This window comes from Leptodactylus fuscus, chromosome 4 (genome assembly GCF_031893055.1).
Source record: "Leptodactylus fuscus isolate aLepFus1 chromosome 4, aLepFus1.hap2, whole genome shotgun sequence".
In the NCBI taxonomy this organism is placed as follows: domain Eukaryota; kingdom Metazoa; phylum Chordata; class Amphibia; order Anura; family Leptodactylidae; genus Leptodactylus; species Leptodactylus fuscus.
In genome coordinates, this window is record NC_134268.1 from 6,146,103 (window position 1) to 6,172,368 (window position 26,266).

The 26,266-nt window shown below is 45.5% G+C and overlaps 1 protein-coding gene across 1 annotated transcript in view; it reads right to left on the reverse strand.

Moving 5' to 3' along the window:
• Positions 1-553: 553 nt before the first annotated feature.
• Positions 554-26,266, reverse strand: part of LOC142200029 (5-oxoprolinase-like) — a 65,592-nt gene continuing 39,879 nt past the window's right edge. Inside the window, exons 22-29 of the mRNA XM_075270029.1 lie at positions 6,247-6,393; positions 5,975-5,989; positions 2,740-2,862; positions 2,391-2,540; positions 2,109-2,266; positions 1,809-1,969; positions 1,490-1,587; positions 554-814 (exon numbers count right to left, since the gene is read on the reverse strand). Of these exons, the coding sequence (XP_075126130.1) occupies positions 665-814; positions 1,490-1,587; positions 1,809-1,969; positions 2,109-2,266; positions 2,391-2,540; positions 2,740-2,862; positions 5,975-5,989; positions 6,247-6,393 (1,002 nt within the window). The 3' untranslated portion in view covers positions 554-664. The remainder of the gene's footprint in view (positions 815-1,489; positions 1,588-1,808; positions 1,970-2,108; positions 2,267-2,390; positions 2,541-2,739; positions 2,863-5,974; positions 5,990-6,246; positions 6,394-26,266) is intronic.

Below are 26,266 nucleotides of genomic sequence, written 5' to 3' on the forward strand. Positions count from 1 at the left end.
ACGTAACGTAACGTAATGTAACGAAATGTAATGTAACGTAATGTAACGAAATGTAATGTAACGTAATGTAACGTAATGTAACGTAATGTAATGTAACGTAATGTAATGTAACGTAACGTAATGTAATGTAATGTAACGTAATGTAATGTTATGTAACGTAATGTAACGTAACGTAATGTAACGTAATGTAACGAAATGTAACGTAACGTAATGTAACGTAACGTAACGTAACGTAATGTAACGTAATGTAACGTAACGTAATGTAACGTAACGTAATGTAACGTAACGTAACGTAACGTAATGTAACGAAATGTAATGTAACGTAATGTAACGAAATGTAACGTAACGTAATGTAACGTAACGTAACGTAACGTAATGTAACGAAATGTAATGTAACGTAATGTAACGAAATGTAATGTAACGTAATGTAACGTAACGTAATGTAATGTAACGTAATGTAACGTAATGTAACGCTTCAGTGGAACTTCAGGATTTTACTGATTTGTTGTGTCCGACGTCATCCACATCTACAATAGATACATTACACAATTTCCAGAAGTCATTACATTGATTTTCCAGAGATCACATGATCATTTTGTATGTTCCAGTCTGGTCCCGTTCTCCTCATGGTCCATACACGGGTCACTCATGGATCCCAGCAGGGTCACACCGTCTCCTGGGCCATGCGATAATCATAGACACTCCCCCGTTCTGCAAAGCTGCGGCTCTGACTCTTTATAGGCATCAAGGTCTTATCACCCGCCCGGTGGTCCCCGTATCCTCCTCCGCCTGGAGTATATAGGGTGAATATGTCCTGGGGAGAGAAAATGACCAGTGTTTATTAGACGAGTGTCCTGGGACTGTGAGCAGAGGCCTAACGTGAAGCTTCTGGACTCCGATGCAAAATCGGTACCGGGCCCCCCATTATAATGTATGCTGTATAGGACAGGCCTCCTTACTTATCTGCCACCTACAGCTCCAAGGCATGGGGGCGACTGTGCCCGCTACACCCCTTTAGGGTACACCCCTGACTGTCATGGTGAAGGAGCTCAACTGGTGGAGTTTTTCAGCAGGCCAATTATGGCTGGTGATTCAAGACCAAAGATGGGGCCTGGACACAACAATTGTGAGGTCTTTGGGTCCTCATCCTCATCTTTGGGTCCTCATCCTCATCTTTGGGTCCTCATCCTCATCTTTAGGTCCTCATCCTCATCTTTGGGTCCTCATCCTCATCTTTGGGTCCTCATCCTCATCTTTAGGTCCTCATTCTCATCTTTGGGTCCTCATCCTCATCTTTGGGTCCTCATCCTCATCTTTAGGTCCTCATCCTCATCTTTGGGTCCTCATCCTCATCTTTGGGTCCTCATCCTCATCTTTGGGTCCTCATCCTCATCTTTGGGTCCTCATCCTCATCTTTGGGTCCTCATCCTCATCTTTGGGTCCTCATCCTCATCTTTGGGTCCTCCAACCTCGTCCTTTAATGACTCACCCCAGGTTCTAAAGAAACTGACGTTTTCCCTCCCAAGTTAATGGTTTTTCCTTCGTTTCGATGCAAGAGGTTGAGCCCCGGAGCACCAGGAGATCCGCCTAGAAATAAAGGGACACAGGATAAGACAAGAGTGGTTATGGGGCAGAAGACCGGTCATCCATTGACCCTCCATTCATCAATGTCCAGCCACCTGTCTATAGACTATCCCAGAATCGGCAGGTGGGGTCCTCAGGCCTCTCCCAGCTTGGTGTGACCCCTGACCCCTCTGCCATGGACCAGGGGCAGGACTAGCCCCATGGCTGACCATCTATTACCCCACCTTGGATGCCGTATGGCTGGAACACCCTTCGCTCTGTCAGAACGGACAAGATGACGTGATCTCTGAACAGCAGCTCCCGGACCACTCCATCGCCACCACAGAACTTCCCCCGACCGCCGGAGCGGGGACGTAACTGGAAACGTTTCAGGACCGCCGGGTAGCTACAGAAAGAACATGGGGTCAAGGATTTACTCCTGGAATTTTACATTTTCGCATGGTATTTTTTTGGCATTCGGTCATGGAACTGATTTGCACACGTGGACCTAACGTGGTCACCTACACCGACAGAATTCCTCGTACCGTTTCTCTAGGATTTCGGGGTCTGTAATCCGCGTGTTGGTCATGTGACTGTGAATTCCGCTTCTCCCGTCCCAGTGTGGACCAGCCCCAGCACCCCCGGCCACTGTCTCATAGTAACCAATGTTCTGGTTACCAAACGTGATGTTGTTCATACAGCCCTGGAGAAAAATACATTATGGACAAGTGACTAGAGCGCCTCCAGTGGTCATACTGCAGAAGACATAGAGCCAAGGTATGGGGGCCAGCACTGCCTGTCCAGGTGACTGACCGCCAACGTCTCACCTGGGAAGCCGCACAGACTTGAAAGGCCTTAAAGATGACATCCACAATCCTCTGTGATGTCAGCACATTGCCCCCCACCACTGCCGCATCTGCAGAGGGGTCCAGTATTGATCCTTTGGGGATGATGACCCGGATGGGCACCAGACAACCCTATAGGAAATAACCAGATAGTACAGGGTCAGAAGAAAAAAGCTTTGTATTACACAACACTGCCACCCTTCTCCACAGGTTGTGTGTGGTATTGCAGTTCAGCAGAATTAAGCATAGACACATATGGCGCTGTTCCTAGAAGAAAGTAGCAATTGTTTTTCTAATCTAGTATGAGATGGTAAGAGAATCGGCAAGTGACCTGGTTAAGAGGAATCTCCTGGCCCACCATGCAGCGCAGACAGTAAATGAGGGCGGACAGGGTGATGGCGCGAGGGGCGTTACAGTTCCCAAAGACTTCAAATCCGGAGTCCGTAAAATCAAACTGTCACGGAGCAAAGGTATACGTCTTCCTCCGGATGGTCTTTTGAATCAACAGGGACGCAAGAGGTCGGGAGACAACAGCAATTTATTGTAATCCACAAAGTTAGTAGCCGGCGGCGGTCACATCAACCGTAATAACAATAAGTCCACAGAAGTCACAATCCAATGATAGCTTTGGTTCCTTGGTCCTGTAACTAAATTCTGGCTCTCTGCAGAGCTGTGCACAGGCCGGCTAACACATACTAACTCCAGCTACAACTATATACTAAAACTGTTACACCTATATCTGTGGGTGGGAAGGGCTGAGTCACAGATCCTTCCCCCCTCACCTATACCAAGGAGAGCAGACTCCCTGTCTACTATGGACAATGCACCATCCAACATCTTCTTGGAGACACTGATCAGATTATCTCCACCCATTGTCCTCACTGGTCCTCACTAGTTAGAGGTATTTGCATACAATGTGCTAACACACTAGACCCTAATCAGCCAACTACACATTGATGTATATAACAGGTTAGAGAATACATTCCACATGAAATATATATTACACATTGCCTATTGCCGACTCTAACCATCCCGTGACAACCCCTCCCCCTCTCAAAACATGTGCATGACACAATTGGCCTACACAGGTAAATTGGGGAATGCACATCAGTCTCTATAGCTCATATGTCCTCCTGCCGGGATAACCCATCTGCGTTCTGGTGTTGGTTCCCTCGGCGGTACTGAATGGTAAAGTTGTAGGTTTGAAGGGCTGGCATCTGGCAGAAACTCCGGTCGATCCATGTTGGCGTCTCTCTGAGCTTGGCTTCGGGTCACTGCTCCCACAAAGTGGCACTGTAGATTTCCAACATCGTTGCCTAACAGAACATCGGCCGGCAGCCCGCTCATCACACCAATTGTGCATCGTTTTGGTCCATAACCATAGTCGAGTTCCACGGTAGCTTTAGGAATACGTCTTTGAGTACCCCCTGCCAACTTGATAGAAATGCCAGGGCCCTCCTCTAGGGCCTCGGGTCGCACAACTCGGGGGTCCGCTACCGTTAGGAAAGCTCCCGAGTCCCGGAATCCAACAACTGTTCGGCCATCCAGTAGGACCTCCTGCAAGTGCTTCCTCTGAAGGTTTGCGGGATGTGTGGCGGAAGGCTGAATCCCATAGACCCCTGGAGGTGGAACAGATGGGTCATTCATGGAGTCATCTGGAAATGGGGCCAAACTTTCTGTCCTAGGGGTGGTTCCCAGGTAGTGAATAGGCCGGGATGCCACGGTGGCCCGTGCCCCCATGTTAGCAGGGCAACTAGCTTGCAAATGTCCAGGCCGCCCGCACCCAAAACATCTGCGCTCTAGCATTCTTCCAGTGGGTCGTTGTCTAGGGACAGGGTTGTTCATAGCTGGAGGCCGATGGGCTGGGGCAGGGGTAGAGGGGGAATTGTAATCCTGAGGCCGGACACGAAAGGTGGGTGGCTGGCTGAAGGGTGTCTGGCGGACTGTGGTAGTTTTCCGCTCCTCTGCAAACAACCTCTTCCACTGCGGCTTGATGGTCAGGCCCTCATCTGCAAGAGAAGCAGCTTGCTCAACTGTGGCTGGGTTCCGTTCCAGCACCCACTCACGGATCTCAGCGGGGCACTGGGAAAAGAACTGTTCCTTAAGTATGACTTGGAGGATCTTATCGACTGTGACAGCCTCCTCTCCTTCTAGCCAGCGCTTGCATGCTTGCTTCAACTTGTGGGCGAACATGTGGAAGGAGCTTCCCCCATTGTAAGACAAAGAGCGGAACTGAACTCGGTAGGTCTCTGGAGTGACTGCATAATACTTCTGCACCGCTCTTTTAATGGCCTCATAGTCCCGCTGATCACTAGGGTCCATAGCTCTGAGAGCTTCCGCAGCCCCATCTCGTAGGTGCCCCACCAGATACCGGACCCAATCCTTCTCTGGGACTTCCATCAGGTGGCACTGGTGTTCGAAGTCCTGAAAATATCCATCAACATCCCCAGCCGCTTCATCAAAGGTCTTGAAGTGTTTATGGGAGACATATGGTGGTTCTCTCACTGTTGGGCTGGGGGTCGGCGTTTGATTATAATTCCTCGTAGTTATCTCAGCCATTCGCCTTTCATGCGCCATTCTTTCCTTTTCATGCGCCATTCTCTGTTCCTCCTTCTCCGTTTCCTGAGCCCTCTGTAATGCTCTACTCCTTTGCTCTGCAGTTGCTCCTAGCCCCAGCACTGCCAATTCCTCCTCATACAAAACAACCCATCTGCTCTTTTGGGTCTGTACCTGCCACTCCCGTATCTCTCCAGTCTCCTGGGGGCAGCCCTCCTCATGGTCGCTTTGCAGGGTCATCTCCTCCAGTGCCTCGATCAGTTGATCTTTCGTTCTTCCCTGGTAACTCAGGTTTAGTTCCCGGGCCCTTACTTGTAGACTTGCCATAGTCCAGTTCCTGTATTCTGAGGTTGTGGCTCCATTAATCGCTGGGCTGCTGTAGTCCATCTCGCTGTCCGCTGTTGATCCCACCGCTGCCACCAGTTGTCACGGAGCAAAGGTATACGTCTTCCTCCGGATGGTCTTTTGAATCAACAGGGACGCAAGAGGTCGGGAGACAACAGCAATTTATTGTAATCCACAAAGTTAGTAGCCGGCGGCGGTCACATCAACCGTAATAACAATAAGTCCACAGAAGTCACAATCCAATGATAGCTTTGGTTCCTTGGTCCTGTAACTAAATTCTGGCTCTCTGCAGAGCTGTGCACAGGCCGGCTAACACATACTAACTCCAGCTACAACTATATACTAAAACTGTTACACCTATATCTGTGGGTGGGAAGGGCTGAGTCACAGATCCTTCCCCCCTCACCTATACCAAGGAGAGCAGACTCCCTGTCTACTATGGACAATGCACCATCCAACATCTTCTTGGAGACACTGATCAGATTATCTCCACCCATTGTCCTCACTGGTCCTCACTAGTTAGAGGTATTTGCATACAATGTGCTAACACACTAGACCCTAATCAGCCAACTACACATTGATGTATATAACAGGTTAGAGAATACATTCCACATGAAATATATATTACACATTGCCTATTGCCGACTCTAACCATCCCGTGACACAAACACAGCGCTTCCCTGAGACAAAGGAGGACAGAAAATTCTATAAACAACATAAAACAGAGATGTGCACCCTACAGGTGTAAAGAGGAATTACAATATATAAGTGTATACAAACAAATACTATCAATACATTGTATAAGAGCTCCAGACACTGATCGTGAGATATCCATAACCAAAGACTTCTATACAGAGACCGTCCATCATAGATACATGGCAGTATTATAAGTATATAATAATAAGTATGTAAGTATTATATATAAGCTCTGCATTACCTCCTCTTTATTAATCGTCACCTTCAGCCTGATAGGAGACCCGTCATCCATATAATCCACAGACTCCACCTCCAGTGCACCCGACTGCTGCTCCCACCGCTCAGCAAACTCCCGCAGCATATCCCGTACTGCCACCTCCGCATTGGCCTGCGGTATGTGCAAGAGACACAAATACCAAAGAAAAGTGATTAATGGTGAAAACCGACAAAATACCGCAGATAGAGGGGGAAAAAATAACGTATAATATAATATAGTAGTTATATTCTAATACACAGGGGGCAGTATTATAGTAGTTATATTCTTGTACATAGGAGCAGTATTATAGTAGTTATATTCTTGTATATAGGAGCAGTATTATAGTAGTTATATTCTTGTACATAGGAGTAGTATTATAGTAGTTATATTCTTGTACATAGGAGTAGTATTATAGTAGTTATATTCTTGTACATAGGAGGTAGTATTATAGTAGTTATATTCTTGTACATAGGAGGTAGTATTATAGTAGTTATATTCTTGTACATAGGAGTAGTATTATAGTAGTTATATTCTTGTACATAGGAGTAGTATTATAGTAGTTATATTCTTGTACATAGGAGGCAGTATTATAGTAGTTATATTCTTGTACATAGGAGTAGTATTATAGTAGTTATATTCTTGTACATAGGAGCAGTATTATAGTAGTTATATTCTTGTACATAGGAGGTAGTATTATAGTAGTTATATTCTTGTACATAGGAGTAGTATTATAGTAGTTATATTCTTGTACATAGGAGTAGTATTATAGTAGTTATATTCTTGTACATAGGAGGTAGTATTATAGTAGTTATTAGAGATGAGCGAACACTAAAATGTTCGAGGTTCGAAATTCGATTCGAACAGCCGCTCAATGTTCGTGTGTTCGAACGGGTTTCGAACCCCATTATAGTCTATGGGGAACAGATACTCGTTAAGGGGGAAACCCAAATCCGTGTCTGGAGGGTCACCAAGTCCACTATGACACCCCAGGAAATGATGCCAACACCTCTGGAATGACACTGGGACAGCAGGGGAAGCATGTCTGGGGGCATCTAACACACCAAAGACCCTCTATTACCCCAACATCACAGCCTAACAACTACACACTTTACACACTCAATACCACCTCTCTGACAGTAGGAAAACACCTTGAAACATGTGTATTTGGCACTTGCAGTGAGGAGAGCTTGTCACCAGCAGTGAATTTGGCCCTTGTAGTAAGTTGAGGTTGGCACCAACATTTGTTTTGAAAATCAGGGTGGATTGAGCCTCTAACCAGCAGAGTTTGGGCAAATTCATGGTGGAGGGAGCCTCTAAAAACCCCAGTTTGGACCAATTCATGGTGGAGGGAGCCTCTAACCAGCCCAGTTTGGGCAAATTCATGGTGGAGGGAGCCTCTAAAAAACCCAGTTTGGACCAATTCATGGTGGAGGGAGCCTCTAACCAGCCCAGTTTGGGCAAATTCATGGTGGAGGGAGCCTCTAACCAGCCCAGTTTGGACCAATTAATGGTGGAGGGAGCCTCTAAACAGCCAAGTTTTGGGAAATTCATGGTGGAGGGAGCCTCTAACCAGCCCAGTTTGGACCAATTCATGGTGGAGGGAGCCTCTAAACAGCCCAGTTTGGGCAAATTCATGGTGGAGGGAGCCTCTAACCAGCCCAGTTTGGACCAATTAATGGTGGAGGGAGCCTCTAACCAGCCCAGTTTGGACCAATTAATGGTGGAGGGAGCCTCTAAACAGCCAAGTTTTGGGAAATTCATGGTGGAGGGAGCCTCTAACCAGCCCAGTTTGGACCAATTCATGGTGGAGGGAGCCTCTAAACAGCCCAGTTTGGGCAAATTCATGGTGGAGGGAGCCTCTAAAAAACCCAGTTTGGACCAATTCATGGTGGAGGGAGCCTCTAATTAGCCCAGTTTGGACCAATTAATTGTGGAGGGAGCCTCTAACCAGCCCAGTTTGGACCAATTAATGGTGGAGGGAGCCTCTAACCACCCCAGTTTGGGCAAATTCATGGTGGAGGGAGCCTCTAACCAGCCCAGTTTGGGCAAATTCATGGTGGAGGGAGCCTCTAAAAAACCCAGTTTGGACCAATTCATGGTGGAGGGAGCCTCTAACCAGCCCAGTTTGGGCAAATTCATGGTGGAGGGAGCCTCTAACCAGCCCAGTTTGGACCAATTAATGGTGGAGGGAGCCTCTAAACAGCCAAGTTTTGGGAAATTCATGGTGGAGGGAGCCTCTAACCAGCCCAGTTTGGGCAAATTCATGGTGGAGGGAGCCTCTAACCAGCCCAGTTTGGACCAATTAATGGTGGAGGGAGCCTCTAAACAGCCAAGTTTTGGGAAATTCATGGTGGAGGGAGCCTCTAAACAGCCCAGTTTGGGCAAATTCATGGTGGAGGGAGCCTCTAACCAGCCCAGTTTGGACCAATTAATGGTGGAGGGAGCCTCTAACCAGCCCAGTTTGGACCAATTAATGGTGGAGGGAGCCTCTAACCAGCCCAGTTTGGACCAATTCATGGTGGAGGGAGCCTCTAAACAGCCCAGTTTGGGCAAATTCATGGTGGAGGGAGCCTCTAACCAGCCCAGTTTGGACCAATTAATGGTGGAGGGAGCCTCTAACCAGCCCAGTTTGGACCAATTAATGGTGGAGGGAGCCTCTAAACAGCCAAGTTTTGGGAAATTCATGGTGGAGGGAGCCTCTAACCAGCCCAGTTTGGACCAATTCATGGTGGAGGGAGCCTCTAAACAGCCCAGTTTGGGCAAATTCATGGTGGAGGGAGCCTCTAAAAAACCCAGTTTGGACCAATTCATGGTGGAGGGAGCCTCTAATTAGCCCAGTTTGGACCAATTAATTGTGGAGGGAGCCTCTAACCAGCCCAGTTTGGACCAATTAATGGTGGAGGGAGCCTCTAACCACCCCAGTTTGGGCAAATTCATGGTGGAGGGAGCCTCTAACCAGCCCAGTTTGGACCAATTAATGGTGGAGGGAGCCTCTAAACAGCCAAGTTTTGGGAAATTCATGGTGGAGGGAGCCTCTAACCAGCCCAGTTTGGGCAAATTCATGGTGGAGGGAGCCTCTAACCAGCCCAGTTTGGACCAATTAATGGTGGAGGGAGCCTCTAACCAGCCCAGTTTGGACCAATTAATGGTGGAGGGAGCCTCTAAACAGCCAAGTTTTGGGAAATTCATGGTGGAGGGAGCCTCTAACCAGCCCAGTTTGGACCAATTCATGGTGGAGGGAGCCTCTAAACAGCCCAGTTTTGGGCAAATTCATGGTGGAGGGAGCCTCTAAAAAACCCAGTTTGGACCAATTCATGGTGGAGGGAGCCTCTAATTAGCCCAGTTTGGACCAATTCATGGTGGAGGGAGCCTCTAACCAGCCCAGTTTGGACCAATTAATGGTGGAGGGAGCCTCTAAACAGCCAAGTTTTGGGAAATTCATGGTGGAGGGAGCCTCTAACCAGCCCAGTTTGGACCAATTCATGGTGGAGGGAGCCTCTAAACAGCCCAGTTTGGGCAAATTCATGGTGGAGGGAGCCTCTAACCAGCCCAGTTTGGACCAATTAATGGTGGAGGGAGCCTCTAAACAGCCAAGTTTTGGGAAATTCATGGTGGAGGGAGCCTCTAACCAGCCCAGTTTGGACCAATTCATGGTGGAGGGAGCCTCTAAACAGCCAAGTTTTGGGAAATTCATGGTGGAGGGAGCCTCTAAAAAACCCAGTTTGGACCAATTCATGGTGGAGGGAGCCTCTAATTAGCCCAGTTTGGACCAATTAATTGTGGAGGGAGCCTCTAACCAGCCCAGTTTGGACCAATTAATGGTGGAGGGAGCCTCTAACCACCCCAGTTTGGGCAAATTCATGGTGGAGGGAGCCTCTAACCAGCCCAGTTTGGACCAATTAATGGTGGAGGGAGCCTCTAAACAGCCAAGTTTTGGGAAATTCATGGTGGAGGGAGCCTCTAACCAGCCCAGTTTGGACCAATTCATGGTGGAGGGAGCCTCTAAACAGCCCAGTTTGGGCAAATTCATGGTGGAGGGAGCCTCTAAACAGCCCAGTTTGGGCAAATTCATGGTGGAGGGAGCCTCTAACCAGCCCAGTTTGGACCAATTAATGGTGGAGGGAGCCTCTAAACAGCCAAGTTTTGGGAAATTCATGGTGGAGGGAGCCTCTAACCAGCCCAGTTTGGACCAATTAATGGTGGAGGGAGCCTCTAACCAGCCCAGTTTGGACCAATTAATGGTGGAGGGAGCCTCTAACCAGCCCAGTTTGGACCAATTAATGGTGGAGGGAGCCTCTAACCAGCCCAGTTTGGACCAATTCATGGTGGAGGGAGCCTCTAACCAGCCCAGTTTGGACCAATTAATGGTGGAGGGAGCCTCTAAACAGCCAAGTTTTGGGAAATTCATGGTGGAGGGAGCCTCTAACCAGCCCAGTTTGGACCAATTCATGGTGGAGGGAGCCTCTAACCAGCCCAGTTTGGACCAATTAATGGTGGAGGGAGCCTCTAACCAGCCCAGTTTGGACCAATTAATGGTGGAGGGAGCCTCTAACCACCCCAGTTTGGACCAATTCATGGTGGAGGGAGCCTCTAACCAGCCCAGTTTGGACCAATTAATGGTGGAGGGAGCCTCTAAACAGCCAAGTTTTGGGAAATTCATGGTGGAGGGAGCCTCTAACCAGCCCAGTTTGGACCAATTCATGGTGGAGGGAGCCTCTAAACAGCCCAGTTTGGGCAAATTCATGGTGGAGGGAGCCTCTAAACAGCCCAGTTTGGACCAATTCATGGTGGAGGGAGCCTCTAAACAGCCCAGTTTGGGCAAATTCATGGTGGAGGGAGCCTCTAAAAAACCCAGTTTGGACCAATTCATGGTGGAGGGAGCCTCTAATTAGCCCAGTTTGGACCAATTAATTGTGGAGGGAGCCTCTAACCAGCCCAGTTTGGACCAATTAATGGTGGAGGGAGCCTCTAACCACCCCAGTTTGGACCAATTCATGGTGGAGGGAGCCTCTAACCAGCCCAGTTTGGACCAATTAATGGTGGAGGGAGCCTCTAAACAGCCAAGTTTTGGGAAATTCATGGTGGAGGGAGCCTCTAACCAGCCCAGTTTGGACCAATTCATGGTGGAGGGAGCCTCTAAACAGCCCAGTTTGGGCAAATTCATGGTGGAGGGAGCCTCTAACCAGCCCAGTTTGGACCAATTAATGGTGGAGGGAGCCTCTAAACAGCCAAGTTTTGGGAAATTCATGGTGGAGGGAGCCTCTAACCAGCCCAGTTTGGACCAATTCATGGTGGAGGGAGCCTCTAAACAGCCAAGTTTTGGGAAATTCATGGTGGAGGGAGCCTCTAAAAAACCCAGTTTGGACCAATTCATGGTGGAGGGAGCCTCTAATTAGCCCAGTTTGGACCAATTAATTGTGGAGGGAGCCTCTAACCAGCCCAGTTTGGACCAATTAATGGTGGAGGGAGCCTCTAACCACCCCAGTTTGGGCAAATTCATGGTGGAGGGAGCCTCTAACCAGCCCAGTTTGGACCAATTAATGGTGGAGGGAGCCTCTAAACAGCCAAGTTTTGGGAAATTCATGGTGGAGGGAGCCTCTAACCAGCCCAGTTTGGACCAATTCATGGTGGAGGGAGCCTCTAACCAGCCCAGTTTGGGCAAATTCATGGTGGAGGGAGCCTCTAACCAGCAGAGTTGGGGGAAATCATGGTGGAGGGAGCCTCTAACCAGCCCAGTTTGGACCAATTCATGGTGGAGGGAGCCTCTAAACAGCCCAGTTTGGGCAAATTCATGGTGGAAGGAGCCTCTAACCAGCAGAGTTGTGGGAAATCAGGGTGGAGGGAGCCTCTAACCAGCAGAGTTGGGGGAAATCATGTTGGAGGGAGCCTAGTATTAGCAGAATTGTGCAACGCTTATGGTGGATGAGTATGAGGATGCGGAGGAATTGGAGAGGTTGAGTACAGACATGGAGTTTCATGTTGGGGTGCTTTACACAGGTGGGCACAAAAATGACGGCTCTACCCAGTGGTGGTTCATTTTTATCAAAGTGAGCCGGTCGGCACTCTCAGCTGACAGACGGGTGCGCTTGTCAGTGATGATGCCACCGGCTGCACTGAACACCCTCTCAGATAGGACGCTGGCGGCAGGACAGGACAGCACCTCCAAGGCATATAGGGCAAGTTCAAGCCACAGGTCCAACTTCGACACCCAATACGTGTAGGGCGCAGAGGGGTCGGAGAGGACAGGGCTGTGGTCGGAAAGGTATTCCCGCAACATGCGCCTATACTTCTCACGCCTGGTGACACTAGGACCCTCCGTGGCGGCACTTTGGCGAGGGGGTGCCATCAAGGTGTCCCAGACCTTAGACAGTGTGCCCCTCGTTTGTGTGGACCGGTGAGAACTTGGTTGCCTACTGGAGGAACTGCCCTCCCTGCCGCCAACGTCACATGCTGGAAACATCTCCATCATATTCTGCACCAATTGCCTGTGGCAAGCATTGATGCGATTGGCCCTCCCCTCTACCGGAATAAAAGACGAGATGTTGTTTTTATACCGGGGGTCAAGGATAGCAAAGATCCAGTACTGGTTGTCCTCCATGATTTTGACAATACGCTTGTCGGTTGTAAAGCACCCCAACATGAACTCAGCCATGTCTGCCACAGTGTTAGTTGGCATGACTCCTCTGGCCCCACCGGAAAGTTCAATCTCCATTTCCTCCTCATCCTCCATGTCTACCCATCCGCGCTGCAACAATGGGACGATTCGAAGTTGCCCGGAAGCCTCCTGTATCACCATCACATCATCGGACAACTCTTCTTCCTCCTCCTCCTCCTCCTCCTCCTCCATTAAACGCAGTGAAGCGGACAGATGTGTGGACCTACTCTCCAGCTGTGACGGATCGGATGCTATCCCTGACTCCTCTGTGTGATCTGAGTTATCCCTGATGTCAATCAGGGATTCTCTCAGAACACACAAGAGCGGGATTGTAAGGCTCACCATCGCATCCTCAGAGCTCACCCTCCTTGTGGACTCCTCAAAGACCCGTAGGATGTCACAAAGGTCTCTCATCCATGGCCACTCATGGATGTGAAACTGAGGCAGCTGACTTTGTGGCACCCTAGGGTTTTGTAGCTGGTATTCCATCAAAGGTCTCTGCTGCTCAACCACTCTATTCAACATCTGAAACGTTGAGTTCCAGCGTGTGGGGACGTCGCACAAAAGCCGGTGTTGTGGCACATGCAGGCGTTGCTGGAGAGATTTTAAGCTAGCAGCGGCTACTGTCGACTTGCGAAAGTGGGCGCACATGCGCCGCACTTTCACCAGTAGCTCTGGAACATTGGGGTAGCTCTTTAGGAAACGTTGCACCACTAGGTTGAAGACGTGGGCCAGGCATGGAACATGTTGGAGTCCGGCAAGCTCCAGAGCTGCTACCAGGTTCCGGCCGTTATCACAAACGACCATGCCTGGGCCCAGGTGCAGCGGCTCAAACCATATTGCCGTCTCATCGAGGAGGGCATCCCTCACCTCGGAGGCAGTGTGCTGTCTGTCCCCCAAGCTGATCAGCTTCAGCACAGCCTGCTGACGTCTACCAACGCCAGTGCTGCAACGTTTCCAACTCGTAGCTGGGGTCAATCTAACAGCGGAGGAGGAGGCGGTGGCGGAGGAGGAGGCGGTGGCGGAGGAGGAGGCGGTAGAGGAGGAGGAGGAGGGGGGTGTTCTTCTCGTGTCCCTGCCAGGAATGTTAGGCAGGGAGACGAGGTACACCGGGCCAGTTTGGGAAGCAGTCCCAGCCTCAACTACATTCACCTAGTGTGCCGTCAGTGAAATGTAGCGTCCCTGTCTGCATGCACTTGTCCACGCGTCGGTGGTCAAGTGGACCTTTGTGCAAAGCGCGGAACTAAGGGCCCGCCTGATGTTGAGTGACACGTGCTGGTGCAAGGCGGGGACGGCACACCGGGAGAAGTAGTGACGGCTAGGGACGGCATAGCGAGGTGCCGCAGTTGCCATCAGGTCCAGGAAGGCGGGAGTTTCAACAAGCCGGAACGCCAACATCTCCTGGGCCAGCAGTTTAGCGATGTTGGCGTTCAAGGCTTGCGCGTGTGGGTGGTTAGCAGTGTATTTCTGCCGCCGCTCCAATGTCTGAGAGATGGTGGGTTGTTGTAAAGAAACGCCTGATGGTGCCTTTGATGGTGCAGGAGAAGGAGATAAGACAGGACCAGGGGAGGATGAGGTAGAAGTCAACAAAGTGGCGGAGGCAGATGAAGTGGTGTCCTGGCTCGTCCTCTGGAGTGCATCGCCAGCACAGTCAGCAGTGGCAGTGGCAGAGGCAGAGGCAGTGGCAGTGGCGTGAACGGCAGTCGGCCTTTGTCCTGCCGTTGCTGCCTGCCACTGATTCCAGTGCTTGGATTCCAAATGACGGCGCATTGAAGTGGTGGACAGGTTGCTCTTCTCAGAGCCCCTAATCAATTTCGAGAGGCAAATTGTGCAGACAACACTATATCTGTCCTCGGCGCATTCCTTGAAAAAACTCCACACCTTCGAGAAACGTGCCCTCGAGGTGGGAGTTTTTCGGGGCTGGGTACGAACTGGAACATCTTGGGAGATTCCGGGTGTGGCCTGGCTTCGCCTAAGCTGCTGACCTCTGCCTCTGCCTCTAGCTACCCTTTTTGGTGCTGCACCTGCCTCAACATCCACACTACTTTCCCCGCTTGACATCCCCCCTGTCCAGGTCGGGTCAGTGTCCTCATCATCCACCACTTCCTCTTCCAACTCCTGTCTCATCTCCTCCTCCCGCACAATGCGCCGGTCAACTGGATGCCCTGACGGCAACTGCGTCACATCATCGTCGATGAGGGTGGGTTGCTGGTCATCCACCACCAAATCGAACGGAGATGGAGGAGACTCTAGTGTTTGAGCATCTGGATACAGATGCTCCTCTGTTAGGTTCGTGGAATCGTGACGTGGAGAGGCAGGTTGAGGGACAATGAAAGGAGCGGAGAACAGCTCTGGGGAGCAGGGACAGTTTGGGTTATTGTTCTGTAAAGCTTCGGAATTTTGGGAGGAAGGAAGACAAGACTGTTGGGTAATAGGAGGAGAGGAGGCAGAGTCTGACTGGCTGCTGGACAATGTGCTGTAAGCGTTCTCTGACAGCCATTGCAAGACCTGTTCCTGGTTCTCGGGCCTACTAAGGTTTGTACCCTGCAGTTTAGTTAATGTGGCAAGCAACCCTGGCACTGTGGAGTGGCGCAATGCTTGCTGCCCCACAGGAGTAGGCACGGGACGCCCTGTGGCTTCACTGCTACCTTGCTCCCCAGAACCATTCCCCCGACCTCGCCCACGGCCTCGTCCACGTCCCTTTCCGGGAGCCTTGCGCATTTTGAATTCCTAGTTAGAAATTGGCACTGTATACCAGTAGTAAAAATTGTGGGTGCACGTAACCCCAATATATTCTTTGAATTCCCAGTCAGAAACTGGCACTATATGGCAGTAGCAAGAAATGAGGGTATTTATAACCCCAATATATTCTTTGAATTCCCAGTCAGACAATGGCACTGTATACCAGTAGTAAAAATTGTGGGTGCACGTAACCCCAATATATTCTTTGAATTCCCAGTCAGAAACTGGCACTATATGGCAGTAGCAAGAAATGAGGGTATTTATAACCCCAATATATTCTTTGAATTCCCAGTCAGACAATGGCACTGTATACCAGTAGTAAAAATTGTGGGTGCACGTAACCCCAATATATTCTTTGAATTCCCAGTCAGAAACTGGCACTATATGGCAGTAGCAAGAAATGAGGGTATTTGTATTCCCAATATACTCTTTGAATTCCCAGTCAGACAATGGCACTGTATACCAGTAGTAAAAATTGTGGGTGCACGTAACCCCAATATATTCTTTGAATTCCCAGTCAGACACTGGCACTATATGGCAGTAGCAAGAAATGAGGGTATTTGTATTCCCAATATATTCTTTGAATTCCCAGTCAGACAATGGCACTGTATACCAGTAGTAAAAATTGTGGGTGCACGTAACCCCAATATATTCTTTGAATTCCCAGTCAGAAACTGGCACTATATGGCAGTAGCAAGAAATGAGGGTATTTATAACCCCAATATATTCTTTGAATTCCCAGTCAGACAATGGCACTGTATACCAGTAGTAAAAATTGTGGGTGCACGTAACCCCAATATATTCTTTGAATTCCCAGTCAGAAACTGGCACTATATGGCAGTAGCAAGAAATGAGGGTATTTATAACCCCAATATATTCTTTGAATTCCCAGTCAGACAATGGCACTGTATACCAGTAGTAAAAATTGTGGGTGCACGTAACCCCAATATATTCTTTGAATTCCCAGTCAGAAACTGGCACTATATGGCAGTAGCAAGAAATGAGGGTATTTGTATTCCCAATATACTCTTTGAATTCCCAGTCAGACAATGGCACTGTATACCAGTAGTAAAAATTGTGGGTGCACGTAACCCCAATATATTCTTTGAATTCCCAGTCAGACACTGGCACTATATGGCAGTAGCAAGAAATGAGGGTATTTGTATTCCCAATATATTCTTTGAATTCCCAGTCAGACAATGGCACTGTATACCAGTAGTAAAAATTGTGGGTGCACGTAACCCCAATATATTCTTTGAATTCCCAGTCAGAAACTGGCACTATATGGCAGTAGCAAGAAATGAGGGTATTTATAACCCCAATATATTCTTTGAATTCCCAGTCAGACAATGGCACTGTATACCAGTAGTAAAAATTGTGGGTGCACGTAACCCCAATATATTCTTTGAATTCCCAGTCAGAAACTGGCACTATATGGCAGTAGCAAGAAATGAGGGTATTTATAACCCCAATATATTCTTTGAATTCCCAGTCAGACAATGGCACTGTATACCAGTAGTAAAAATTGTGGGTGCACGTAACCCCAATATATTCTTTGAATTCCCAGTCAGAAACTGGCACTATATGGCAGTAGCAAGAAATGAGGGTATTTGTATTCCCAATATACTCTTTGAATTCCCAGTCAGACAATGGCACTGTATACCAGTAGTAAAAATTGTGGGTGCACGTAACCCCAATATATTCTTTGAATTACCAGTCAGAAACTGGCACTATATGGCAGTAGCAAGAAATGAGGGTATTTGTATTCCCAATATACTCTTTGAATTCCCAGTCAGACAATGGCACTGTATACCAGTAGTAAAAATTGTGGGTGCACGTAACCCCAATATATTCTTTGAATTACCAGTCAGAAACTGGCACTATATGGCAGTAGCAAGAAATGAGGGTATTTGTATTCCCAATATATTCTTTGAATTCCCAGTCAGACAATGGCACTGTATACCAGTAGTAAAAATTGTGGGTGTATATAGCCCCAATTCTATTGCTAGGGGACTTGCAGGGTATTTCTGGGGTGAAGGTGGGGGGGCACACCGTTGGAACGGGTATCGGGGTATATATCGGGTATACGGGAATACACTGACAGTGTATTCCATTCAGGATCCTGGGAAAGCTGGGTTGCGGCGATTGAGCCCGTCAGTGCCACGTTACACTGACAAGCTTCTCCCTGCAATTTAGCTCTTACAAGAGCTGTTGGTTGTCTTCTCCTTCCTATCCTAGCCTGTCCCTGCCTACCCAGAATCTAAGCCCTAGCTAGCTGGACGGAAACCTCCGTCCTCGGTGAATTGCAAGCTCAGAATGACGCGAAGCTGGGCGTCGCTGTTCTTTTAAATTAGAGGTCACATGTTTTCGGCAGCCAATGGGTTTTGCCTACTTTTTTCAACGTCACCGGTGTCGTAGTTCCTGTCCCACCTACCCAGCGCTGTTATTGGAGCAAAAAAGGCGCCAGGGAAGGTGGGAGGGGAATCGAGTAATGGCGCACTTTACCACGCGGTGTTCGATTCGATTCGAACATGCCGAACAGCCTAATATCCGATCGAACATGAGTTCCATAGAACACTGTTCGCTCATCTCTAGTAGTTATATTCTTGTACATAGGAGTAGTATTATAGTAGTTATATTCTTGTACATAGGAGGTAGTATTATAGTAGTTATATTCTTGTACATAGGAGTAGTATTATAGTAGTTATATTCTTGTATATAGGAGTAGTATTATAGTAGTTATATTCTTGTACATAGGAGTAGTATTATAGTAGTTATATTCTTGTACATAGGAGGTAGTATTATAGTAGTTATATTCTTGTACATAGGAGGTAGTATTATAGTAGTTATATTCTTGTACATAGTAGTAGTATTATAGTAGTTATATTCTTGTACATAGGAGGTAGTATTATAGTAGTTATATTCTTGTACATAGGAGTAGTATTATAGTAGTTATATTCTTGTATATAGGAGTAGTATTATAGTAGTTATATTCTTGTACATAGGAGTAGTATTATAGTAGTTATATTCTTGTATATAGGAGTAGTATTATAGTAGTTATATTCTTGTACAGAGGGGGTAGTATTATAGTAGTTATATTCTAATACACAGGGGGCAGTATTATAGTAGTTATATTCTTGTACATAGGAGTAGTATTATAGTAGTTATATTCTTGTACATAGGAGTAGTATTATAGTGGTTATATTCTTGTACATAGGAGGTAGTATTATAGTAGATATATTCTTGTACATAGGAGTAGTATTATAGTAGTTATATTCTTGTACATAGGAGTAGTATTATAGTAGTTATATTCTTGTACATAGGAGGTAGTATTATAGTAGTTATATTCTTGTACATAGGAGTAGTATTATAGTAGTTATATTCTTGTACATAGGAGCAGTATTATAGTAGTTATATTCTTGTACATAGGAGCAGTATTATAGTAGTTATATTCTTGTACATAGGAGTAGTATTATAGTAGTTATATTCTTGTACATAGGAGCAGTATTATAGTAGTTATATTCTTGTACATAGGAGTAGTATTATAGTAGTTATATTCTTGTACATAGGAGGTAGTATTATAGTAGTTACATTCTTGTATATAGGAGTAGTATTATAGTAGTTATATTCTTGTACATAGGAGGTAGTATTATAGTAGTTATATTCTTGTACATAGGAGGTAGTATTATAGTAGTTATATTCTTGTACATAGGAGTAGCATTATAGTAGATATATTCTTGTACATAGGAGTAGTATTATAGTAGTTATATTCTTGTACATAGGAGCAGTATTATAGTAGTTATATTCTTGTACATAGGAGTAGTATTATAGTAGTTATATTCTTGTACATAGGAGGTAGTATTATAGTAGTTATATTCTTGTACATAGGAGTAGTATTATAGTAGTTATATTCTTGTACATAGGAGGTAGTATTATAGTAGTTATATTCTTGTACATAGGAGTAGTATTATAGTAGTTATATTCTTGTACATAGGAGGTAGTATTATAGTAGTTATATTCTTGTACATAGGAGTAGTATTATAGTAGTTATATTCTTGTACATAGGAGCAGTATTATAGTAGTTATATTCTTGTACATAGGAGTAGTATTATAGTAGTTATATTCTTGTACATAGGAGGTAGTATTATAGTAGTTACATTCTTGTATATAGGAGTAGTATTATAGTAGTTATATTCTTGTACATAGGAGGTAGTATTATAGTAGTTATATTCTTGTACATAGGAGGTAGTATTATAGTAGTTATATTCTTGTACATAGGAGTAGCATTATAGTAGATATATTCTTGTACATAGGAGTAGTATTATAGTAGTTATATTCTTGTACATAGGAGCAGTATTATAGTAGTTATATTCTTGTACATAGGAGTAGTATTATAGTAGTTATATTCTTGTACATAGGAGGTAGTATTATAGTAGTTATATTCTTGTACATAGGAGTAGTATTATAGTAGTTATATTCTTGTACATAGGAGGTAGTATTATAGTAGTTATATTCTTGTACATAGGAGTAGTATTATAGTAGTTATATTCTTGTACATAGGAGGTAGTATTATAGTAGTTATATTCTTGTACATAGGAGTAGTATTATAGTAGTTATATTCTTGTACATAGGAGGTAGTATTATAGTAGTTATATTCTTGTACATAGGAGTAGTATTATAGTAGTTATATTCTTGTACATAGGAGGTAGTATTATAGTAGTTATATTCTTGTACATAGGAGGTAGTATTATAGTAGATATATTCTTGTACATAGGAGTAGTATTATAGTAGTTATATTCTTGTACATAGGAGTAGTATTATAGTAGTTATATTCTTGTACATAGGAGGTAGTATTATAGTAGTTATATTCTTGTACATAGGAGTAGTATTATAGTAGTTATATTCTTGTACATAGGAGTAGTATTATAGTAGTTATATTCTTGTACATAGGAGTAGTATTATAGTAGTTATATTCTTGTACATAGGAGTAGTATTATAGTAGTTATATTCTTGTATATAGGAGTAGTATTATAGTAGTTATATTCTTGTACATAGGAGCAGTATTATAGTAGATATATTCTTGTACATAGGAGTAGTATTATAGTAGTTATATTGTTGTACATAGGAGTAGTATTATAGTAGTTATATTCTTGTACATAGGAGCAGTATTATAGTAGATATATTCTTGTACATAGGAGTAGTATTATAGTAGTTATATTCTTGTACATAGGAGCAGTATTATAGTAGATATATTCTTGTACATAGGAGTAGTATTATAGTAGTTATATTCTTGTACATAGGAGTAGTATTATAGTAGATATATTCTTGTACATAGGAGCAGTATTATAGTAGATATATTCTTGTACATAGGAGTAGTATTATAGTAGTTATATTCTTGTACATAGGAGCAGTATTATAGTAGATATATTCTTGTACATAGGAGTAGTATTATAGTAGTTATATTCTTGTACATAGGAGTAGTATTATAGTAGATATATTCTTGTACATAGGAGTAGTATTATAGTAGTTATATTCTTGTACATAGGAGTAGTATTATAGTAGTTATAGTCTTGTACATAGGAGTAGTATTATAGTAGTTATATTCCTGTACATAGGAGTAGTATTATAGTAGTTATATTCCTGTACATAGGAGTAGTATTATAGTAGTTATATTCTTGTACATAGGAGTAGTATTATAGTAGATATATTCTTGTACATAGCAGGTAGTATTACAGTAGTTATATTCTTGTACGTAGGATTAGTATTATAGTAGTTATATTCTTGTACATAGGAGTAGAATTATAGTAATTATATTCTTGTACATAGGAGTAGTATTATAGTAGTTACATTCTTGTACATAGTAGCAGTATTATAGTAGTTATATTCTTGTACATAGGAGCAGTATTATAGTAGTTATATTCTTGTACATAGGAGTAGTATTATAGTAGATATATTCTTGTACATAGGAGTAGTATTATAGTAGTTATATTCTTGTACATAGGAGCAGTATTATAGTAGTTATATTCTTGTACATAGGAGGTAGTATTATAGTAGTTATATTCTTATCCATAGGAGTAGTATTATAGTAGTTATATTCTTGTACATAGGAGTAGTATTATAGTAGTTATATCCTTGTACATAGGAGTAGTATTATAGTAGTTATATTCTTGTACATAGGAGTAGTATTATAGTAGTTATATTCTTGTACATAGGAGTAGTATTATAGTAGTTATATTCTTGTACATAGGAGGTAGTATTATAGTAGTTATATTCTTGTACATAGGAGGTAATTTTTATTAGTAAAAACAAAACAAAAATACATTACATTCCAGCAGAATTAATAACTAATAATAATAATAATAATAATAATAATAATAATAATAATAATATAACATAAATCAGACATGTCTGTCAGATAACAAAAATGAGAATCACTTTAACTTAAGAGTCCATTGCTGGCAGGATAAAGAGGGGGAAAAAAAATAAATCCATAAATAAATGAACAGACTTATTTGCAGTGTTATCAGAGTATTCAGCAATCGATATATACATTTCTCCACAATTTTACATTATCAGACTTTTTTCTGACCTCCAGAGACTTTATCCACCTCAGTTCAGACATGATATATGTGACAGCGGTCATATGACGGAAGGGCTCTCTGTGTAGGGACACCTGGGTCCTCGTATGCCAGTGATAATATTTGATGACAGTAATAATAATATACAGGGTCTCCCGGTTAATGTCACCTATATTACTGGGGATGCCATATACAATCTCGGGGTATTTGAGAGACTGTAATCGGGGAATTTTCAGCCTCCGGGATATTTCCTGCCAGATCTTTCGCCCTCCCCCGCACTCTGATATAAAATGTGCCATGGTCTCCTCCTGCTGACAACCTAATGGACATGCCCGATCTGTCACACTGAGATGTTTTAGGTTGCCTCTTACAAAAAGTTTCCCATGCAGAGATAGCCAGGCAATGTCAAAGAACTTTGCAGGGAGCCTCCGACCAGTGAGGAGCCTCAGACTATCCTGCAGGGTTATAGATGTACAGTCCCTCAATGCTGGCTGGAGACAATAGAAGGTCTTACATACCCTGGTGTATAGATCTCTCCTGGTCTTACTCACCAGATAGGTCTTTTCAATACCCCATTTTTTCAGGCACCTTATGCCATAGTCCAGATACTGGGGGAGGTAGTCACGAGTCGATCGACCCCTCTTAAGGCTGCCGCCTCGCACCCAGGATTCTGCAAAAGGCAATATCCAGTCCCTGATACTATTTACCCACAGGGAGCTGTTATCTGAGTCCAGGCAACCAAAATTTACTTTTAGAAACATGGAGTCAAAAAACACCCTTGGATTTAACATATCCAGCCCACCCTCTCTCCTCTGTAGGTAGGTTATCCCTCTTTTTACTGGGTTCAACCTGTTCCCCCACAAAAGTTGGAAGAACAGGCTAAAGAGCCTAGCGGAGAAAGATTCTGGCAAAGGAAAGACAACAGAGACGTACAAGAAGACAGGGACCAGGTAAGTCTTCAACATTTTAACCCTTTCTCTATAGGTCAGCCTCCAGTTCTTCCATCGCTGAACCTTTGCATTTCCGGATTCCAACTTTTCTTCCCAATTTAGTCTGCAATTATCATCCCTCCCGAATTTCACCCCAAGGATCTTAATATAGGAGGAGGCCTGGGCAAACTGCGGCAGATCAAATGTAGGACCAGTATGACCCGTCCAGAGAGCTTGACTCTTCTCAAGGTTGACAAGAGACCCGGAGGCCTCTGAGTAACTTCTGATGGCTGCAGACAACATCTCCACCTCACGAGGCTCAGATATCACCACAGTCACATCATCCGCGTAGGCAACAACTCTCAGGGGCAAGCAGTGGGGGACCGGCGCCCCCTGAAAATCACACTCCTGCAGTGACCTAAGAAACGGGTCTATGGCAAACACATACAGTAATGGACTCAGTGGGCAACCTTGTCTCACCCCTGCCTCAACCCTGAAAGCATCACCCTGCCAACCATTAATCAGAGGAAAGCTCTCCGCCTCACGGTACAAAGTTCTCAGCCAATCCACAAATTGTCCCGGAATACCGTACTTTGTCAAAGTCGCCCATAGATACTCATGGTCTACTCTGTCAAAGGCCTTAGCCTGGTCAAGACTCACAACATATCTCCCACACCTCAGAGCTTTACATCTCTCAAACATCTCCCTTATCGAGATAACTGCTCCAGAGATGTTCCGCCCTTTAACTGTGCCAAACTGTGAGCCTGCCAACAGTGCCGAGGACAAACAAACTAATCTAGAGAACAGAATTTTTGCAAGAATCTTCCTATCGACATTCAAGAGGGCAATCGGCCTCCAGTTCTTGATGTCACTAGGCTCTTTACCTTTAGACAGCAGGATCAGGGAGGACACTCTCATGGATGGAGGCATCAGGTGGTTTTCTAGACTAGTTTTGTATACATCCACGAGAATTGGTGCCAAGAGGTCTCGGAATTTCTTATAGAACTCAGCTGTAATCCCATCTGGACCTGGTGCCTTCTTCAGATGTAACTTATCTATGGCCTCTTTCACCTCCTCCACTGTTAACTCTGCTGTCAAAGGAGAAAAGTCCAAATCATTAGTATCAGGACCTGGAGTTGCCTCCAAGAATTGAGCCACCTTCTCTCTATCCAAAACCTTCTTCTGAAACAAGTCAGCATAGTAAGTTCTCACCACCCCCAGGATACCCTCCCGAGACTCCTGTAACACACCCTGGGAGTCAGTGAGACCTGTGACCGATTTATTTGCCACCCGCTCCCTGCAATTCTCAAAAGGATCCGGAGCCCCTAAGGACCCATAATCCCGTTCAAGAACCAGGGATGTATACCTGCGGTACTGATACCGACTGATCTCAGATTTCAGCCGGTCAATCTTCTGTTGGTTATCCCCGCCCGCCGAATAGAGTGACTCTAATTCTTTCCGCAGCCTGAGATACTGGCTATACTTACTCTTCCCCTTCTTAACTGACAGTCTCCTTAAGAGGGATCTGATCTCTTCCTTGACATCCTCCCACCAGTCTGCCATGTTGTCATAAAACACCACTCTCTCAAGCTGGTTCTGAAATAGAGAGTGGACACAACTCCGGACACAGTCATCGTCCAAGAGGCTGGAATTGAGCTTCCATAGGCCTCTCCCAATATCAGGGCGTTTTGTGGAGCCCAAGCAAAAATACAAAGCCAGATGGTCAGAATAAGGGACTGTCTTTTCACTTTTCTCACTAACATGCTCAGCGGGACTGACCAGAGCTAAGTCTATCCGACTGCATCTACCAGCGCAGGAGTAAGTGAATTTGGGTTTCCTACCACCCTCAGTAAACACATCAGACAGACCAGCCTGGGAAATAATTCTGCTTAAGACCTTGCAGTCCCTGGTGAGAGGCCGACCAGTAGGTCTGTCACTGGATGACATGGTGGCATTGAAGTCCCCTGCCATGACTACCGGAACAGATGTAAACAAGTACTGCTTGACTTCATCAAACAGACGTGCCCTTTCCATCACCGACTGCGGTGGACCATAGATATTAATGAGTCGGAGCCTTCTGCCTCGGATGGTAACTTCTAAAACCAGGCACCTCCCCATCAGAACCTCAGTGAATCTGTGTATGGTGACATCAGGGGTGTTAAACAGTATAGAAACCCCGGCATAAGGTTCCACAGCCAGAGACCAGAAGGACGGGCCAGATTTCCATTCTCTCTCTGCTTCTCGTATTAGTCCTAAAGTATTTAAACGGGTTTCTTGTAAGAAATAGACATCGGCATCAAGATATCTCAGATGTTCATACACTGCGTGTCTTGTCCTCCTTGCTCGGATGCTATTCACATTACTAGAGATAACTTTAAGATAGAAACCTGCCATCAGAACAACTAGGAATATGAGAAACAGAGAGATGGGCCCCATTGTCATAGATCAGAGTCAGAGGTGTCCTGGTGACCAGCTGTTTCCATGTCTGATTCGGACTGCCCCTCATCTCGGTGGGGTCTCCTCTTAGTGGGGGGATCGCCCTCTGGCTCCTCCTCATACTCCGCCATCATTCGTGAGAGTTCTCTGTCTAGTTCTGCTTCTCCGTCTGACTCTGATAGGACACTAAATCTATTCCCCGTTGCAGTGACCTCGCCTGCACTACTTACTCTCATCTTTGTGGGCTTTTCTACCGTGGTCCACTCACCCTCAGGCTTACGGCTGGCTTTATCCTTCTTCCTCCTTTTATTATTGTTGGATGATCGGGCAGGAGAAGAGACGACCACTGAGGGTTGTACAACCTGCTCGACAACCTCCATGGTCGTCTCTATGGGACCTGACTCGGCCTGGTCTTGGGTGGTATCACCTGTATGTGGTTGAGGCTCCGCCTCCGTGACTACTGACCCTGACAATAGCGCCTCCTCCTCCTCCTGTATGTCATCAGCCGCTGCCAGCAAGTCCTCATCAGGGCTATCCTTACAGATGTTATGCCAGGCATCAGGACAATCTCTGTGGGGGTGACCGATCCTACCGCACAGGTTACACCTAATGTTTTGGCATGTGGCACTCACGTGGCCCATTTCATTACAGAGGCTACACTTTAC